The sequence below is a fragment of the Protopterus annectens genome, chromosome 9.part0 (assembly GCF_019279795.1).
Source record: "Protopterus annectens isolate FY-2018-M chromosome 9.part0, PAN1.0, whole genome shotgun sequence".
NCBI classification, from domain to species: Eukaryota; Metazoa; Chordata; order Ceratodontiformes; family Protopteridae; genus Protopterus; species Protopterus annectens.
The window spans coordinates 615,137,359-615,159,128 of NC_056743.1; the positions used below are offsets into that span (position 1 = coordinate 615,137,359).

General features: G+C 42.7%; 1 protein-coding gene across 1 annotated transcript in view; it reads right to left on the bottom strand.

Annotated features, from left to right (window-relative positions):
• The window catches only part of LOC122810551 (major histocompatibility complex class I-related gene protein-like), a gene marked incomplete in the record, with an annotated part of 1,143,023 nt that overhangs the window by 167,548 nt on the left and 953,705 nt on the right, over nt 1-21,770 (bottom strand). Inside the window, 2 exon segments of the mRNA XM_044082133.1 lie at nt 3,295-3,336; nt 7,364-7,393. Coding sequence (XP_043938068.1) covers nt 3,295-3,336; nt 7,364-7,393 — 72 coding nt within the window.

The window sequence follows — 21,770 nt, forward strand, 5'->3', positions numbered from 1 at the left end:
TATTCTCTGGCTCACTCTGGTTAATTAAGTCCTTTAGTAAATCATCCAGCAACCCTCCTGACTGGAGGGTTGCATCTGTGCATTCCTCTCTAACTGGCTCGTCTGTTTCAACAAATAACTACTGCTGGAACAATGTCTCCAAATCACCTGCTACATCCACAACTCCTTCCATTGAGCCTGCATTTGTCTCTGCTCCTTCTGATGTATTCTCCATCTTGTGCACTGTCCTCCCAGCTTCCAGTGGGCTATGAACATGTACACATACTCATGTATGATCCTTACACTAGTACCGATGGTGAGAAGGGGAAGCTCCCTGATGCCCTGGCCAAATTGTCTCTAGTAGTACAAGTACCATCTTACATCTCCCCAGAAAAGGTGCTACTAGCCTAGTGGTACTAACCATCTCAATAAAAGGTTAAATAAAAAATAACAAATCTTGACTACCATAAGTAGAAGAATACCCAGAATACATCCAGCACTGATGAATGTCAAGTCTGCTAAGAAAATCTTTGATCAAAAAATGCTGTAAGTAATGTGGGGACAAACATAACTTTCTTAAACTTATAAAGCCGCGGTGGTGCAGCGGTAGCATTGTTGCCTCACAGCAAGAGGTTCTCCCGTTTGATTCTCGGCTGGAGCGCCTTCTGCGTGGAGTCTGCATGTCCTTCCCATGGACAAGTGGCCTTCGAAAGACATGTGTGAATGGGTGTGCCTTCATTGAAGCTGGCACCTCGGCACTGTAAAAATCTACTGCCAATCATTAGCGGACTGGAGTTTTGCTGTGGCGACCTCTAAACGGGAAAAGCTGAAAGAAGAACAACTGCTGTTGCCAAACTGAATTTGACCAATTTAGTCATCAGACAGTAAAAGAACAAAAACTGACACGACAACTGTACATAGGACACCGACACAGAGAAAAGGATAGTCATACTACTATCTGCCACATTGTGCACAATCACTTTCACCTGTATTCTGTTGCACTGTCAGCTTACCACAGGACATGGTGAAGAGTTTCCATAAGGTAAAATTATATTACAGGTTCACTTGACTTGGATGCTGGACTGCTGCAACACCAAGAATCTATACTCCAGTAACAAATGTGCACATAAAAAGTATAAAAAATGCAAACACCTTTATTGTATGATCTAGGCAGTACTTCTTTAAATGAAGGAACAGCCTTTAAGGAAAGACACCTTAAACTTCTGAATGCAATGTTGCTCACATTGAAAAATCATTCTCTTCCATCCTTTGACACTAGGCAGCATATATTCATAATCAGATGAAATCTGGAGGGTGGGAAGGTGGCCTAATGGTTAAGGTGTTTGCCTTACAAACACAAGGTGCATGGTTTGAGTCTCACAAGGGATAATTGGCTAGGCTTAAAATGGCACACAAGGGCAGTTAGCTTAGTACTAATCTATGAACCTATTATTGACGTATTCTGATAGGACTATCACTGAGTACAGTAAAACATTTTTAATCACAGCAGCAGACAGACTAGTCAGTCAGAATGTATACATTAAAATATTAGAGCATAAGGACAGAGGTTCTCATTTTACTTTGTGAAACCATTTAAATATCCTGTACCTTTTCTTTTCCAAGTGGCTACTGAACGATAAACAATATCTAATTGTTAAATGCATCTTAAAACCACTGCTGACAGAATCTTTGTTTGTGTTAGTTTTCAACAGCAAATATGGAATACGTTTGATTTTGTTCCTATATTGCCATACTAGAGTTATTTATGGGAGACAAAACAACTATCTGATACTATGGCATTCGAGACATTTGGTGACCATGTATCATGAGCTTGTATGCAGATCTAATGAAGTAAAATGCACATTTCTTGGGGTGGGTGAGTGTTAAGGTATCTAAAATGCACACGTCAAGTTACTGCTGGTACCCAAGAAAGACAACAAAGCATGGAGAAACCACTTCTTTTCCTTCTGCCTTTTCTCTTTCTTGGGTTTCTTATGGAAGTAAGAATTACCAGTACACCTTAACGAAGATGAAAAAAGCTAGAAGTTACCTTTAAAATAAACTGGGGGGTGGATCCTATGAAATACAAGCTATCATAAGATTTTAAAGACAGTCCTAGCCCCTAGTGCAAACTGTTCCTATAATTACTTGCAGCATGAACTGTTAACCAAGACACATGGATTATATTTCTCAGCAAGGTAACCTAAACAAAATGACAACATCACAGGGAAAGCTACACAGCGTATTAGCAGCCATATGTTTTACCTCAATGCCATGAACTGGAAAATATCTTTTTAGTCATCTACGTGGCCATCTTCAGGATGTCTAACAGAAGAATGATCACCATCTAGTCTGTACTGCAGTACCTGGCAGTTCAAAAACAGGCACTCATTCTCCTTACTCAGATCCTTCGCATATTCAGTGGACCAACTAATCTTCACAACTGTCACTCTGCAACTATAGCTCACAGCACTAATTGTTCAAATAGCTCTTCCATTGTTACAGGAATGTGAATCTTTAGTGTCAACATAATAGTTGTACAGTTTGGTCAAGTGAAAACCTAGAACATTTCAACAGATATGATAATTGTTTGTCTTTTCGGCTTTTCCCGGTTAGGGGTCGCCACAGCGGAACTCCGGTCCGCTATTGATTGGCAGTAGATTTTTTTTATGGTGCCGAGTTGCCAGCCCGATGCCCAACCTTCAGCGAAGGCATGCCCATTCACGTATGTCTTTCGAACGCCAATCGACTGCGGGGAGGACATGCAGACTCCACACAGAAGGCATTCCAGCCGAGATTCGAACATGAGAACCTCTTGCTGTGAGGAAACAACGCTACCACTGCACCACCACGGCTATATTAATCAGATATGACAATAGGGTTGCCACCTTTCTTCACGGCTAAAACCGAAGCAAAGCCACGCCCCTCGCGTCACCCCGCCCCCCACCCCCCCCCCCCCCCTCTCCTCAACAAACCTTTTGTGATGTGTGTCGAGCATCACTCTCATGGGAACGCTTTTTCTTTTTTCCCATACGCGCTTTTGCTTGATTTCCTGATAGTCCAGAAAAAAAACGGAGGGGTGGCAAGCCTATATGACAATAATGTAACTAACTTGTCACTTGCAGAGAAACTTATTTTTTCGGCAAATCAAAAACAATGATTAGCAGATAAAAGAAAGGATTGTGTCCATATTCACAAGGAAGTCACATTGTACCTTTTTACCTCTGTCAGATCATTTACCTCTAAAACCGGAAAGACACAAACCAAGCATCAGTTACATACTATACAGCATTGCAAGTGCAAACATATAATTACCGTCTTTGATTAGTAGGTCAGCTGTTTCATCTTTAACTGCATCTGAAAGAAGACACAAACAATTCTGTTAAAAGAGCACCAGACAAAGAAATAAACGAGGCAGTTTATTTTGCCATAATATCCATCAGAACTGTATGAGGTCTTGTAATCTGAAACCAGTCTTTTGATGCTCTGCTATTAATCACTGGATTTTAATGTAGTCTATATATTATTTCTAGAAAGCAGAAAGCCCTTATACTAAAGGCTTACTTATGCTAAAAGTAGTTAACATGAGCAACTCTTTGTTATTGACATACTCGATCTCCCAATGGAAAGAGTTAATTATGTGGAGCGTGGTTTGCATTATCACTTTTAAACAGAGCAGCAAAAGCTTAGTTTAGACACACATGATCAGTGACAATATTCTTATGCAGTGCCACAGTGACTTCCTGATGATCACAGTGAAATTTTAAGAAACTTTTAATACAGAAAATCTATGGAATAACCCCACCAGGTTACAATTCCTTAATACCTCAAACCTCATCTAAAGCCGTATAAGACTGTATCAAAAATAAAAAAAAATCTGGCAGATGGCCCTGTTCAGTGGCATAGAGGGATAGAGCCCTGACTATGACCCCAATGAATGATCTGAGATCATTTAGCAGCTCAGACAACATACAGCTTCAACTATGACTGGGTAAAACCTCCTTGCAATCCCTGATATGGGGGTGCAAGCTTCACACACCCTGAACTTACATCTACCAACTTCACAACTGTACCAACTTGAAAAAGGGGGACATTCACCCCAAAAGGGAATCACTTCTGGCACAACTCATTGACAATGATTTCCTGTGTAGGAACTCAGACCATCAATGGGGTTTAAACTTCAGCATTCAATCTTGGCCCTCCAGTAGGCTACCTACTATAGGAGCTGGATGGGACAGAGTGGACTAAGTGATCAACATCAGTCCGCCTTTCTTTGGGGGGGGTGAAAGTGGGCTTCTGCTAATGATCAAATAAATCACTATCCGATGGAGATGGGTGGGTTTATCCTGTGTTATGAACACACTGCCAAACAGTGGCATGGGGAGGTGGAGCTAATACTTTGTACAGTGATTTTTGTGATGTCATTACATGCTCTGCCCAATTTCTGATCTACTCCCCAGGCACAGCAAAAATCCTCTCCATAGTTGTGTATGTGATGCCCTTTCCCAACAGCACCCTCACTAGTATGTGCTATTACAGCCCTCCTTCAATGAGAAGGAAGGGATCACCTGCCATACAAGAAATGCACAGCATAATGCATCCGAGGTTATCCAAGTGCAACTAACTCTGGGCAAAACTGCAATCCAAATTGTAGCATGCTACAGATCCCCCACCATGCCCCAGGATTCCCAATCCTCTTTTCTTGATATACTGGAAAATATTAGGGTTCAACCAATCACCCTAATAATGGGCGATTTCAACTACCCCACCATTAACTGGAAAAACTACTCATGTATCAACTCCTTCGCTCAAAGCTTTCTGGAATTCATAAATTCCAATGCCCTGGATCAACTTATCCACACCCCCACCAGGGGCAACAATATCCTACACCTAGTCATTACCAACATGAGTGACCAGTGCTCCACACCTGAAATCAACTCCTCATTGGTCAGATCCAACCATAAGTTAATCACCCTAGATATCCGCATCTCACCCCCACCCACCATTAAGGAAACCACAGTAAAGAATTTCTCCAAAGCCAACTTCATGCATCTTAAGAGTGAAGTGGTGAACTTCATGACACCCATGCAGATGGACAATACAGTTATGACTGCTGAATCCTACACAAATGCACTCTAAAAGCACTTACACGAGTGCATGGATCATGCTATCCCAAACAGAACTAAGACTATATCCTCCAAAAAAAGGAAGTCAATCTGGTGGTCCCCTGCCATAAACAAACTCTACAACAGAAGGAAGAAACTGTTGCAAAAGAGAGTAAAATCTCATGAGTGGAGGAGCTTCCTGGTCAGCCTCAGTAAGAAGTTGAGATCCCTTATAAGATCCTCCAAAGCTAGCTACGAAAACAAAACTGCCACTGAATCTAAGGGCAACCACAAAGCATTCTATAGCTTTGTCAAGAATCTCAATGGCAACACCCAGATCTGCTCTGAGTTGCAGCACAATGGCATGAAAATTACAGAACCAATTGATATTTCCAACATCCTGGCAGATAGGTTCAGTGCTAACTTTAGCCCCCTCTCACCCCCTAAAGGGCCCATATCTACACAGCTAGAATGCAGAGTCCCCATAATCACATCTATGCAGGTAAAAGCTGCACTCTCTAAAACCAAAAACACAGCATCCATGTGACTGGACAACATCCCAGGCTTCATTTTACACGAACTTCAGAATGAACTGGCTCCCCACCTAAGCACCATGTTCAATCATAGTCTCACATGAGGCTTTGTGCCCACTGAATGGCACACAGCAATAGTTATCCCACTGCACAAAGGGGGAGCCACCACTGATCCTGGGAACAATTGCCCTATTAGCCTGACGAGCGTGGTCTGCAAGGCTATGGAATGTATTATCATGGAACTCATAAACAAAGACACTGGTAACCTCCAAACTCTGGACCCCACCCAGTTCGGGTTTGTGAAAGGCAGATCATGCATTCTGAACCTGATAGACTTCTTTGAGGCAGTCACCAAAGCCGTAGACAAGGGTAAGGTGGTTCACACAGCCTATCTTAACCTCGCCAAGGCTTTTGACACCATCCCCCATTCTGGAATTACAGCTAAACTCACTAAACTAGGTATAAATCCCTACATCACAAAATAGGTTGCCAACTGGCTCACTGACAGAACCCACACTGTAAAAGTTGCAGACTCCAAATCTGACTTCAAACCAGTGACAAGTGGAGTACCACAGGCTTCAGTCCTGGGACCTCTCCTGTTTGTCATCTACTTCTCTGAAGTACAGGCTAACACAGAAGGCCTCTGAATAATGAAGTTCGCAGATGACTGCAAATTAGGACCCATAGTCGAGTCCCCAAATGATGTGGACATCAGAAGGGCCTTACTGAGACAGATGCCTGGTGTCAGAGGCATGGCCTCAAGCTCAATGCCAAAAAGTGCATTGTCATCCCACTTGTTAAAAACTCTGTACTCATGAACTACCACATAAACTGCAGTCTACATAATGCCGCATGTGTGATAAGAGACTTTGGGACCCAAGTGGACAGTAGTCTCTCCTTTGATAATCACAGCACCACAGTAGTCAGAGAAAATCCTTCTATGTGGCACACCTCAACACAAAAGGGTTCTCATCCAGGAAAAAAGAGATCATTGTTCCCCACTATTCTGCACTCATTAGACCCATTATAGAGTACAATGCCCCTTTTGGAATGTACCTCACAAGACATCTGCAGCAGCTGGAAAGGCCACAGAAGTACTTCACAAAGAGAATTACTGGCCTCAAACAGATGCCCTACAATGACTGTCTCAAAAAACTCCAGCTTTACTCTGTAGCATATCACCTACTCCAAGGAGATCTCTACCTAACATATACAGCTATGTTAAACCCAGAGCTGTTGGACATGCTACACCTTAAGAAATCCCAATCCCTCTGAGCTACACACTCTAGGGACCTAAACCTTGTCACCACAATAAACAGGACATGCTGGAGGGATAGATTCCTGTCCCAGAGACTTCCTATACTCTGGAACAAGCTACCCATCTATGTCAAGCAAAGTTCCTCATTAGCACTCTTCAAGAAAAATCTTGATGAGTGGATGGGAAATAGGAAATATACCCTGGGGATCACTTCTGTGGCTCTGCTCGACAGGGGCACAAGAAATTAACTTTCTTGGGTGGCATAAGCCACGGAACTTTGTTGGCTAGGCTTACTTAGGCCTTTGGGCCAATAGCCTAGTACCTACCTACCTATGAACCTATGGAATCGAAATAGTTAACTGGGAAAATGGATGGATAGACATCAGGAGGTTATGGGGGGGTCTAGTACATGTATAACAACTCTCTTACAGCATCAATAATTACTATACATTATCAAAAATCTACAGCCAAAATCAAAATAAACTAACCTTTGGCAATAGCAGTAAGACCAGCTTCTTCTGTAAGATGTCCTAAGGGAAAATGTTTCAGTTAATAGCAAGAACACAGTGTTAATTTAACTTAACAAATAAAAGTAGTTTACTGTCCAGCAGCATAAACAGATAAAAAATAACATACAAGATACATTAGGCTTAAATAAAGCTCAGTTCAAAGGCTGTACTTGTCTTCCTATGTTATCTTTGCTTTCATGTTTTTTTTTTTTGTTAGGCAATGAAAATTAGTTAAGAAAAAGTTAAATATGAACACAGAATCACTGAACAATATAGATTACAAAGATAATTCATACTTTACTATCTCCTACAGCCATTCTTTATTTATAAGACACAACGTACTTATATATTTTATTGAAAGTGAACTGGAGTCCTAGAAAGATGAGCAGAAGTGTTCTTTGGTGTGTGTGTGTGTGTGTGTGTGTGTGTCTGTGTGTGCACATACATACACACACACACACACACACACACACACCTATACATACAGTAAATATAAAAACTGTACAGACCTATGTTAAAATGCCAGGTTTTTGTGATATAAAAAAATGAGACCACAGTAAATTATTTCAAAACTTTTCCCATCTTTAATATGACCAATAACCTGTACACTTCAATTGAAAAACAAATCTGTCGGGGGGGATATTAAAAAAATTAAAAAAAAACGTACTACAATAAGCTGGTTGCATAACTGTGCACACCCTTAAACTAATACTTTGTTGAAGCACCTTTGGATTTAATTACAGCATTCAGTCTTCTTGGGTAGGTGTCTATCAGCATGGCACATCTTGACTTGGCAATATTTGCCCACTCTTCCTTGCAAAATCACTCCACATCTGTCCGACTGAGAGGGCATCTCTTGTGCACAGCCTTCTTCAGGTCACCCCACAGATTTTCTATTGGATTAAGGTCTGAGGTCTGGCTGGGCCATTCCAAAACTTAAATTTTCTTTTGGTGAAGCCATTATTTTGTTGATTTGGATGTATGCTTGGGGTAATTTTGTGTTGAAAGATGAAACTCCTCTTCATCTTCAGCTTTCCATCACATGCCTAAAGGTTTTGGGCCAAAAGTGATTGGTATTTAGAACTGTTCATAATGTCCTCCACCTTGACTAAAGCCCCAGTTCTAGCTGAAGAAAGCAACCTCAAAGCATGATACTGCCACCACCATGTTTTACTGTGTGGATGGTGTTCTTTTGTTGATGCAAAGTGTTGTTTTTGCGCCAAACGTACCTTTTGGAATTGTGGCCAAAAAGTTCGACCTTGGTCTCATCAGACCATAACACATTTTCATTTATGCGTTGGGGAGACAATGTATTATTTTGCAAATTTTAGCCAAGCCTGGTTGTTTTACTGTGTAAGAAAAGGCATCTTGCAACCCTACCACATACGCCAGGCATATGGACAATACAGGAGATTGTTGTCACATGTAGTACACAACCAGTACTTGCCAGAAATTCCTGCAACTCCTTCGGTGTTGCTATAGATCTCTTGGCAGCCTCCCTGACCAGTTTTCATCTTGTCTTTTCATCAATTTTGGAGGGACGTCCAGTTCTTTGCAATGTCATTGTTGTCCCATATTTTCTCCACTTTCTGAAGACTGTCTTCACTGTGTTCCATGGTATATCCAATGCTCTGGATATTTTTTGTACCCTTCTCCTGACTGATATCTTTCAACAATGAGAGCCCTTTGATGCTTTGTAAGCTCTCTGTGAATCATGGACTTTGTTGTAGCAGGCAACTGAGTAAATGTCAGGAAAATCCTACTAGGACAACTGAACTTTATTTGGGGTTAATCAGAGTCTCTTTAATTGATGGCAGGTGTGTACCCAAGAAGACTGAATGCTGCAATTAAAGCAAAAGGTGCTTCAGCAAAGTATTAGTTTAAGGGCCTCCACACTTATGCAACCAGCTTAGTGTACGTTTTTTATTTTTTATATTTTTCCCCTGACAGATTTGTTTGTTTTTCAATTGAATTGTACAGGTTATAGGTCACATTAAAGGTGGGGAAAGTTTTGAAATTATTTATTGTGGTCTCATTTTTTTATATCACAAAAATCTGGCATTTTTACAGGGGTGTGTACACTTTTTATACCCACTGTATGTATGTGTATATATATATATATATATATATATATATATATATATATATATATATATATATATATGTGTGTGTGTGTGTGTGTATATATATATATATATATATATATATATATATATATATATATATATACACATACACACACACACACACACATCTGTAGATACGCAGGTGTGTGTGTGTGTGTGTGTGTGTGTGTGTGTGTGTATGCGTGTGTGCGTATAACATATATTTAGATTAAGCATAAATCAGAATGCACAAGCATCGAATCAAAAAAGGCTGAGGCCAGAATTTTAAAAAATAATAACACTGAAAACAAAAATGATCAAAAAAAGGAAAACAATTTCCTCTCTGATCATGCAACAAATCCCTACTGCCATATTCAGAACAAATCTGTCTGAAAAGAGATAATGTTACAGAAAGTTTTTTTCTTATATAAGGTGTTGGGTTAGGTTTGGGGCAGTGGTAGTGTTAGCATGCATTAATAAGGTGGTTAGAGTTAGCATGCATTCGTATGGTGGTTAGAGTAAGCATGCATGCATTATTAAGGTGGTACAGGTAGATGAAACCACTACCACTACACAATACAAATAGGGAAGAAACAACACACAAAATTACATGCATGCATACATACATACACACTCCTACCAGCTATCCCACAATTCAGCCCTTACGCTAACACTAACCAGCAAACCCTTACACCATCTATCCCCTTACCTAGTCATTACTCTTAACAATAATCTGCAAACTTTCTTACATACACTTCTTCCCCATAATGCCTAAACGTGTGCCAAACTCCATATCTTGCATCTGAATTACAACATTCGACTTGTAGTACATTTGATAGCTTCAAACCACCAAAAACACATTTGACAAACTTGACATTTGACTACATGACACATTCCTATGCATACATATGTGTGTGTGTGTGTGTATATATATATATATATATATATATATATATATATATATATATATATATCTATAAAAAATGCAGCCATCTGTATCCCATTTTTTGCATTTTTGCACATGGGGTAAGGATGTCATTTCAACAGTGACAATCATCTAGAGCAGTGATGGCAAACCTTTTAGGTTTGGTGTGTCAATAGCTCCTGGCACAAAATAATTCAGTGCACTTCACATGAGCAATGAATGAAAAAGCAGTGTCTTCGGTAACTGGTGTGTTAGTGATCATTGACATGTCATCCAAAACGTCGTGGTATATGTCACCTTTGACACGTGTGTCACAGGTTCACCATCACTGATCTAGAGCCAAGGTTTACACTGCCGAGTGGCTAACCCTGCCATGGCAGTTCTTTCACATCACACAGTTGCATGCACACACACACTTATGGCCAAATTAGAGTGTCCAAATACACCTACTGTATGTCTCTGGAACGTGGGAGGAAACAGGAGCACCTTCAGGAAACTCATGCAAACAAAGGGAGGACATGCAGACTCCACACAAAAGACAACCCAGCCAAGAATCAAACCAGGGAACTCTTTCTGTGATGTAACAACACTATCTGCTGCACCATATATGTGTGTGTGTGTGTGTGTGTGTGTGTGTGTGTGTGTGTGTGTGCCCACGCATGCACATATAAAGCACTCCTGTCAACCTCATTTGTATGCTAACCCCAATCTAACAAATTACCTTACTGAAAACCCTTTCTCTAAGTGTACCACTGAAAAAGCAAATGAAGCTACAATCACACAACACATACACACCACCATACAGACAGAAATAGCTGGCTTTAGGCACCAGCAAAACCTGTGGTCACTACAGACCCCCTTGTTCATGGGGGGCCCTCAGCCACAGCAAATTGTCTTATCTTGATATTTTTTAACATGTCTGTCAAACCAACAAAAGCTAGTACAGTAGTCTTGTATACTTAATAAACCTATTGGGTGATTTGTATCCCTTTTAAAATTCCAAGATATTTCTTGTTATGATAAGAGTGTTTTATCAAGTAAAAGGCTTCACAATTCCAATAATTTTTTACCACTGACAGAGCCCCTGGCTTAGTTAAAACCTGCTGGTGGACATTGTGAAGATAGGTGAAGGCTGCCAGCCCCGGCAGATAGAATTTTGCAGATAATTCTGTCATTTGTAAATATTAATATAAGCCACAGGCTTGTTCTCTTAAATGGAAGAAAATGCTGTTAGATGTGGAACTGCAAAAATGTAACAACAGTGCACTCTGTTGTAACAAAGCTGATGCATTGTGAAATTCTTTGATCTAAAACTCAGAGCCAAGCTGTCTAGAGGGAGGCATTCTGCCTATTGTTTTGAGCCTAGAGTTAATGGCTAGAATTTACATATGTAATTTCTTTTATTGCTCTGGCTTCCTGAACAGCGGCAAGATCAAAAGAGCTACTAACCTCTGAGTTTCTGTTAGCCTGGGAACCAGAAAGAAATTATGTAATCTGAAATTAATCAGTGGTACTGTGTTATCAATTTAGGGACAGAAAGAATGAGGGCAAGGAGCATTTGTCTTGAGAACATCCATCACCACCAGCACTGTCTTGCTCTATATGTAAGTTTATTTTAGAACTGTGTTTTCTCTTAGATGCAGCTAGGAACTAGGAATATTAGGTTTTTTTTCTGTATCAATGTCAGAACTTTTCTACTGTATTACTTTAAGTATTTCTCTGTGATCTCTGAACTCTCGATTAGCACTGTGTAGTAAGAAGTATTGTCTTGTGTTTTTATTATTTATTACTAAATGTTTTAAACCTTTCAACTGTGGCTGTTTTGTGTAGAGAGAATTTAAGCTTTAAGGGTACATTGTATTTATATAGTGATACTGGCCAAGCCACTCAAATAAGCCTTGACTATTTAGTTGTACTTACAATTTGGATAATACTATTGCACAGTATATTTGGGCACCCTTTCATAAAGGCCTGTTGGTAGCTGATAAATATTAGTGGGTTGTGGCAGTGATTTCTACCGTATAGTCTGGGTAAAATGGGCACAGCTGGAGAACCTGTGCCAGCTTTCCCCAGGAGTGTCTGTGGGGTTGTATATAACTCTTATCTCAAAGTGTGTGTGTGTGTGTGTGTGTGTGTGTGTGTGTGTGTGTGTGTGTGTGTGTGTGTGTGTGTCAGCTACTTGGGCAGGGACATGAAGCACTGGTTGGACAGAGAGGGTGCTGGAGGTTTTAGCTTGCTTAGTAGGCTGAGATCTGGACCCTATAACTGTGCCAGTGGGGGGTCTTATTTGGGACCTGGAGAGAAAGGGAGAAACCAGCCCCAGGCTGACTGTGACCTCAGTGTGCACTTAAGGGAAATTGTACTTTACTGTATGTTTATTTGATATCCTTTCCCTATATGGATGCCCCCCCCCCACTGGTTTTAGTGGTGAGGATTGAAGCTCCTTGATTGCTGAGGCAGCGCATGGGCATCGCGTATTAATTGTTTGGCAGTGTTGGTATATCCACACCACATATTAATTGGTTGGCAAACACTAACTGGCTTGTAGTGATGTGTCTAGTGTGAATTCCTGTAGCTTGTGTACAGTGATCACTGAAGGTGTTTTGTACTCTAAATCATCCACACAGTGAATACTCAGAGTTCAGATTACAATTGTTTTATTTCTTTTGTTAGCTTAGTTAGTCAGGGAGAGCAGGCAGCATGTCAGCAGAGGAGTATGGAAAACTGACAAGGAGCCAGTTGGGTGAGATGTGCCAGGCTAGGGGACTAATGCATGGAAGACTAAGGCAGACATGATACCAGCTTTGGTCACAGCTGCATCAGAAAACAGCAACCAGGAGGACGATCAGACTGGCAGTGGAGATGTACCACACTCAGAGAATGGACAGCTCAACCTTTCTGCAAAGGACTTAAAAATCCATCTGGAGCTAAAGAGACGTGAGCTGGAGACCAGGCATTTGGAAACAGAAGCAGCTGAGAGACTGAGGTGTCTAGAGAGTGAGGACAAGGAGAAACGGTGACATTTGCAGGCGGAGGAGAATGAGAAAATGCTATACCTGGAAGCTGAGGAAAAGGAAAGGCAGAGGCAGCATGAAAAGGAGATGCTGACTCTTCACCAGAGTCATGGAGGTAATGGGGAAGGGAGCAACCGGACCCCAGAAGCACAAAAGGTCAGTAAATGTCTTCTGCAATTTACAGAGGGGGATAATTTTGATAGTTTCATTCATATGCTTGAGAGGGTATAAAAACAGTATGATGTTGACCAAAGGCTCTGGGTACAGTTCTTGACCCCTTACTCCATGGTAAAGCTGTAACTGTCTTGTCTAAAATGTCTAACATTGACTGTTTTAATTATAGGTTCATAGGTTCATACTAGGCTACCTGCCCTAGGGCATTTATAAGCCTAGCCAGAATGTGTTTGGCTTTCACCACCCATTTTAAATTTATTTTGCTATGCCCTTTTTCGAGGTTAGTATACTGTGCCTCTGTCTAACAGTGACACAGAAGTGATACCCGAGGTAAACCTACAATCTCCCATCCACTCATCAAGATTCCTCTTGAAGAGAGTCAATGAGGGACTCTGCCTAACCTGGACTGGGATTTTATTCCAGAGTGAAGGGAGCCTCTGGGTTATGAATCTGTCCCTCCAGCATGTCCTATTTATTTCAGTGCTGAGGTTCAAGTCTCTCGAGCGCGTAGCTCGATGGGATTTGGATTTTCTGAGGTGCAGCATGTCCATTAATTCCGGGTTCGACATGGCTTTATACGTCAGGCACAGATCGCCTCTGAACAGGTGGTATGCCACTGAGTAGAGCTGGAGTTTCTTTAACTGGGCAGCATATGGCATCTGTTTGAGCCCTTTGATCTTCTTGGTGAGGTACCTTTGGGGTCTTTCCAGTTGCTGCAGGTGTCTGGTAAGGTACATCCCAAAAGGGGCATTGTACTCAATTATGGGCCTGATGAGGGATGAGTAAAGAGGCATGATGACCTCCCCTGATCTAGATGTGAATCCCTTCATGAGTAGGTGGGCTATATAAAATGTTTTTCTAACCACTTTGGCCATGTGGTTGTCAAATGAGAGATTGCTATCAACTTGGGTCCCCGGGTCCCTAATTACTTCTTCTGTACATAATGGATTACCACCTATGTGGTAATTTGTGGGCACTTTGTTTTTGCCAAAGGGATGACTATACACTTTTTGGCATTTAGCTTGAGGCCATGGCTCTGGCACCAGTTGTCTGTTTCTATGAGGCCCTTTTGGAGGATGCTTGTGTCGGCTGGAGAGTCGATTAGGCAGTTTGCAGTCATCTATGAAGTTGGTCAGCCACAGTCCTTCCGTGTTGGCCTGTACCTCCGAGAAATATATACCGAACAAGAGAGGTCCCAGGACTGAGCCTTGTGGGACACCACTTGTAACTGGTTTGGAGTCTGACATGGCTCCAGCAATTCTAACCATGTGGGTTCTGTCCTTGAGTCAGTTTGCAATCCATCTACTGACATATGGGTTTATATTTAAGCTGGTGAGCTTATCTATAATGCCAGTGGGGTATTGTATCGAAGGCTTTTGCGAGGTCCAGGTAGGCTGTGTGGCCCACCTTCCCTCGTCAATGGCCTTGGTGACTGTTTCAAAGAAATCAACCAGGTTTAAGAGGCAGGATCTGCCCTTAACAAAGCCAAACTGGGTAGGATCCAGTGTTTGTAGGTCCCCAATATCTTTATTTATGAGGTCCATGATGATCCTTTCCATAGCTTTGCAGACCAAGCTAGTCAGGCTTATGGGGCGATAGTTTCCAGGATCCGTTGAGGCACCACCTTTATGGAGAGGGACCACTGTTGCTGTCACGCCACTCTTTGGGCACATATCCTGTAGTAAGGCTGAGATTGAACAGTAGTTTTATGTTTGGGTTTAGCTCTTCTTGGAGTTCATGTAGGACACAGCCGGGACATCATCTGGTCCCATTGATGCTGTGCTTTTGCTTTGGAGAGGGCGGCTCTTACCTGAGCATCTGAGATGTCAAGGGGGCAGCAATCTGCTGGGATAGATATTTGCCCTTTTGGTGGGAAGGGAGGAGAAATTTGCGCTGAACCTGTCAGCTAGGATGTTGGCAATGTCTGTGGGTTCGGTGTATTTTTTTTGTCATTTTGGACTAATTCTGAGCATATCTGGGAATTACCAGCCAGGTTCCTAACATAACTAAAGAAAGCCTTGTGATTATCCTTAGTGTCCTGTGCAATTTTTCTCTCGAAGCTGGCCTTAGACAATTTTATGTGTGCCCGTAGTTTTTTGCAAATACTGATCAGTGATGCTTTCGCTTTTTGGGATTTTGCTCTATCATTTAGTAGCTTCCTCCTTCTATTGTATAGTTTGTTTATGGCTGGGGTCCACCAGACAGGACGTCTGCCTTTGGAGGATTGGGTCTTGGTTTTATTTGGGATCGCATGATCCATGCATTCCTGAAGGTGTTCATAGAATGCGTTTATAAAGGATTCTGAAGTCTGGGCCGTATTTTCCACAGGCCCGGGGGCTTTGAAGGATTCCACCTCAGTTTTGAGGAGTGTGAAATTTGCTTTAGAGAAATTTTCCACTGTGGTTTTCTGGGCAGGGGGTAGTGTCGGCATGTGAATATCCAGTGAGATTAGTTTATGGTCTGATCTTACCAGTGAGGGATACACTTCTGGTCTGGAGCATAGAGTCCCCATGTTGGTGATGATCAGGTCCGGTATGTTTTCCCCTCTTGTGGGAGTGGTAACATGTTGTTCCATAGCATTTGAGTTTATAAATTCTAGAAACCTTTGGGCTAGGATGTTGGAGCTAGAGTAATGCTCCCAGTCTATGTTTGGGTAGTTGAAGTTGCCCAATATAATGGTGTTTGGAGAGACCTTCATATTTTCCAGTGTTCTCAGGAAGGCCAAGTGGGGTTCCTGGGTTTGGGAGGGTGGTCTTTAGCAGGCTATAAACTGGAAGGCAGTTTTACCCAGTGTTAGTTGCACATGGATAGTCTCTGATGCTTCGTGCTTTGCCACCAACCTGGAGGTGTGGGTATCTTTGATGAATATCGATACTCCCCTCCTTTTGTGGTTCGGTCCAAGTTTTGGGGCCGAAAAGCATGGTATGAGGTATAACCTGGTAGTGCTGGGGTGCTCTCGGGAGCCCTGAACCAGGTTTCTGTTACTGCACAGATATCGATGTTCTCCATGCTAAGGAGAGTTTCGAGTGCGTGCATCTTGAGGTTTAGACTTCTGGCTTTGAGTAGCATTACTCTTAGTTTCTTATACCTTGTGATACCTATGGAAGTGGGTTTGTCTTTTGAGCCTTGCCTAAAAAGGCCCTATGGGGGGTAGCAAGAGCCTTTGCCAATATCCAAAAGCCCAGGGGTGACAGGTGCAAGCCATCCCTAGCGAAGCATCGTGGCTTGTCGAGCATATCATCCCAAGCCGACAGACATTGGATCCCCTTTGAATGACACCAGTACTTAAGCCAATTGTTGAAATTGATCATCTTGTCTTCATATTGTGGCATCATTCTTGGTGAGGGTAAGATGCTACTCAAGGTCAGGGTCATACCGGCCTGGGCTACATGCTCAGAGAGCTCCTTTATGTCTCTTTTCATGTAGTCCAGGGAGGTACGTCTCAGGTCATTCACACCAGCATGGACAATGACGGAGTCATATTTGTACTTGCCTTGGAGTGACCTGAGTGCTTGTGTTATGTGGCGGATCCTAGCACCCGACAGGCTGCTCACCGTGACCATCTCCTTGTTCAGCCTGGTGAGTGGGATGTCAGTGTGCCTGACGATAGAGTTACCTATTACAAGTGTATCAGGTGTGTTGTTTAGTCTTAAGGGCTGTGACTGTTCGGCACACTGGCTTTGTGAGATATGTGTTGCATGTGTTTTGTTTTGGGGTAGCGGCTGCTTGGGTGTCTGCTTTGGAGGTCTCTGCTGCTTCGGCAGATCTTTATTTAGAGCCTCAGAGTATGTTTTTGTGTGATTATGTGTTTGGTTTGCTGTCGTGGTAGGTCTATGTGAGACTGGAATTGTAGTGAGTGTGGTTTCCTTCTCCTCCTGACTGGTTATGCCAGTACTGAGTTGAGAGAGCTTAGCCTCAAGTTTGGCTATATGGTTGCATCTCTCAAATGTGTTGGAATTTGTTGGGAGGAGGAGAGGGTTGTCTGTGTACATGAGGCAGTTGTAACATTGCCTCAAGATTCCCAGATTCACCAGCTGGACCAGAGAGGAGATTGACAACTGACCTTTGGACATGCTAGAATAATATTGGGAATTCCTTAATAACTGAAAACAAGGGCCAGTGGGGAGTGAGGGTGTAGTGCTTTTAATTTTTAGTGCTGACTTATATAATTGCTTTAGTGAGCAAGTGCCAGGTAACTTAAATGCAAAAACGACAAACAGTAACTTTCTTTCAAGTGAAACAAGGAAATAAGTACAGTAAGCAATGCAGATATCACTAGTGATCCACAGAAGTGCTGAGAAGCCGCGTATTAGGTGGAATTAGAGTTCCAGGGAAATAACAAGCAAACAAACAACAAGCATATAAACAAAGCTAGATTCAGCAGGCCTGGATCTAGTCTATGCTACAGCAAACAAGGTGTACCAATTTCAGTAAGATACAGTTCAAATATTCAGGCACTATAAACCTTTAACCAGAAATTCCCAGCTCAGAAGGCAGAATCCAGCCTCTTCTCCCACAAGAGTGCAGACCACAAACCTTCTTAATGTAAAATAACTGGCCTGAAGCCCAAGTGCTTAAACCAGAACTAATACACTTTAAGAATAACAAACACTGGGCTCTCAATCAGCAGTTCTCAACTTAGAAGGATGAAAGCTACCTGTCCTGCCACCACAGTGCATGCCACAAACCTTCCTAATGTAAAACAACTGGTCTGAAGCCCAAGTGCTTAATCCAAAAGACTTAGAATGATAGCTACACTTTAATCAAGTTACTACCAAGCAGTAATAAATACAATTGAATACTTTAGAGAATGCCTGGATTAGTGCACAAGTTACACAAACAAAGCTAGATCCAGCAGGCCCGAATCCAGTCTATGCCACAGCAAACAAGGCGCACCAACTTCAGTAAGAAGCAGTTCAGATATGCATGCACTATAAGCCTTTAACCAGAAATTCCCAGCTCAGAAGGGCAGAGTCCAGCCTCTCCTCCCACAAGAGTGCAGACCACGAACCCTCTTAATGTAAAATAAATGGCCTGAAAGCCCAAGTGCTTAAACCAGAATTAATACACTTATAGAATAACAGACACTGCGCCCTCAATCAGCAGTTCCCAACCTAGAAGGATGTAAGCTACCTGTTCTGCCACTACAGTGCAGACCACAAACCCTCTCAGTGCAAAACAACTGGTCCGAAGCCCAAGTGTTTAAACCAAAAGGCTTAGAATGAGTTACACCAAGCAGTAATAAATACAATTGAGTACTTTTAAGATGATGCAAAAGTAAAAAAGTAGGTAGAAACACAAGTACAGTAAAAGCAGATGAATTTTTTTTTCTGAACAAGTGCTGAGATCAAAGAAACAGATTTGAGTACTGAAACTAGAAAACTGGCTAGTTATAAGAAAAAAAAACTAAGCTAGAAGGCTTCCCTCCAACACAGAAGGGCTTGGGGGCTCAGAAGCCTACAAATAGTCTATACCACTTAACAGGAAAGGCAGGAAACAAGCTTAATTTTTTTTCTGTTTCCCAGATGCTCTCTTTGTACACAGTAGGAGTGCCTGAAATCAGAATATGATCTCACTGCACTCAGTTGAGTGAGCAAATGAGATGGGCCCAGAAGGAGTATCCAAACACAAATTTACAAGAGGGGCGGGCAGTTGCAAGGCCACTAAGATTAACACCAAAACCAAAACAAAAACAGGTAGGGTGGGTGGGACTAACTGAAGAGCAGAGTCAAAACTTCCAGTTCAGTTAATATTCCTTTCACACAGTTAAAATCAATTTAAATACTGTATTTTTTTGAAAAAAAAAAGTGCAGATAAAGGTACTTAAATATTACACTACTGTTAAGAACTGTTCGTTAGAATTTTTTAAGCTAAGACCTGAAACGTGTAGGAAAATGTTTCGTGAGCATAGATGCAAGGCAGATGAAAGTGTGTGTGAATATGTTGCTGAACTGAGCAGTTATCTTCATAGATGGGTGAGTGGATGTCAGGTCACCACTTTTGAATGGCTGGCAGACCTTTTGGTGAGGGAACAAGCCCCTAACATTTTTCCTGAGGACGTGAGGATCTGGTTAGCTGATAGACAATGTGCTACTTCAGATGAGTTGGGGAAGAAGGGAGACCTATACATAGCAAGCAGGGCATCCCTGCACAGGAAAGGGACCCCCAGTACTGCTCACGGGTCTAAAGGAACCCATGGTGGGCAGCACAGATTGCCCCAACAGAATCTGCCAGTAGCAGGGGAAGCCACTAGTCCAGGTACACGTCTAGGACCTAGGGTTAAATGTTTTGAATGCAACCAGTGGGCCATGTGGCATACAGACGTCCACGGAGGCAAGGTGAGGAACAAACGGTGAGGGAGCCATTAAGTGGGAAAGACAAAATGCCAATAGTAGGTTGCCTTGAGACAACAGGGGTACCAAACTACCATCCCACAGATGTCCTGATAGGGAAGGATTTTGATGAAGCAGTACTATGTGTTAATGCAATTACACTCAGTCAGGCTTCGAGACAAGCATGTGAGTCTGGTAGCCTGGGGGAGACGCAGAGAGACCACATACTTGCAGCCAGGACTGGTAAGGTGGTTACTTCAGGGAGGAAGCTACACTGTAGCAGTGAGACTAAAGGTGAGCCGCAGCTGCTTGTGGGTACTGATGTTCCCTTGGACAGAGTGACTGCAAAGGTAGTGGTGAGTAGTAGTACCCAGGCTGCTAGTGAGGCACCACTGTCAGAGGATGCCAGACTTCCTGTGGAAGGAGAGCTGGGGTTACAAAGAGAGAGTTGAGACAGGCTCAGCTCTCAGACCCTACACTGCAAGGCCTGAGGCAGGCATAGCTAGTGAGGCACCTGATTCTCAAAGGAAGGGGGAATTTGTATACTGGGACAAAGAGTTACTATACAGAGAGTGGACCCCTGAAGGAGGGCTAGAAGGTGAGAGGGTACAGCAGTTGGTAGTGCCTAGAGCCTAACATCTGATGCTTCTAGCCATAGCCCATGACATTCTCTTTGCAGGTCATACGGGCATAAAACGTACAAAGAGATGTATTATGCAGAACTTCTATTGGCCTACAATTTCTAAAGATGTAACAGTGTACTCCAGGACCTGTGAGCAGTGCCAAAAGGTAGGCAAGGCAGGACACAAGGTGAGAGCTCCTTTGATGCCTTTGCCTGTGATTGAGGAGCCATTTCAGAGGGTAGCTATGGATATTGTGGGGCCTCTGAGTTCCTCAAGTTCCACAGGGAAAAAGTATATCCTAGTGGTAGTGGATTATGCTACAAGATAGCCTGAGGCAGTGGCTTTGTCCTCCATTAAGGCAGAAAAGGTAGCAAATGCTTTGTTAGAGATTTTCAGCAGGGTAGGTTTCCCAAAAGAAATACTCACTGACAGAGGTGCCAATTTCATGTCAGCCCTGCAGGCTTGTCTGTGGATGTCCTGTGGGGTGAAGCACCTGAAGACCACCCCTTACCATCCCCAGACTAATGGTCTTGTTGAGAGGTTAAACTCTAAAATCAAGTCCATGCTACGGGCATTTGCAGACCAGTTTAAGAGAGAGTGGGACAAATATTTGCGCCATCTGTTGTTTGCTTACAGAGAGGTTCCTCAGGACAAGGCTCAGGGAACTAATGGGCTTGGCCCAGGAAAACCTGGCAGAAGTCCAGCAGCAGAAAAAGGTCTTGTATGACAGGAAAGCTCAAGCTTGACAGTATGCTGTAAGGCATCAGGTAATGGTTCTCATTCCTGTCAGACAACAAGCTGCAAGCAGCCTGGAAGGGACCCTACAAGGTGGTAAGAAATGTAATTGATGTTAGCTACATGGTGGAACTGCTAGGCAAGAGGCAGGAGCACAAATTGTACCATGTTAACATGATGACACCTTACCATGATAGGGGAGCCTTGTGCTGAGCATTTGCAGTGGGTTGCAGGAGGAGTCCGAGAGAGATCTGGTGACTAATCTCCTCAGTGAGGCTCAGACTGACACCTCAGTGGAAGGGGTAGCAACGTCCCAGCAGCTATCTCCTGCTCCTGTTCGAAAAATCCGAGCAGTGTTACAGGAGTTTGGGGACATGTTCACTGGGAAACCAGGGTGCACCCACTTGGTGCAGCACCAGGTGGATACAGGACCCCAAAGGCCTATTAGGCAGGCCACTTATAGGGTGCCTGAGAGAGT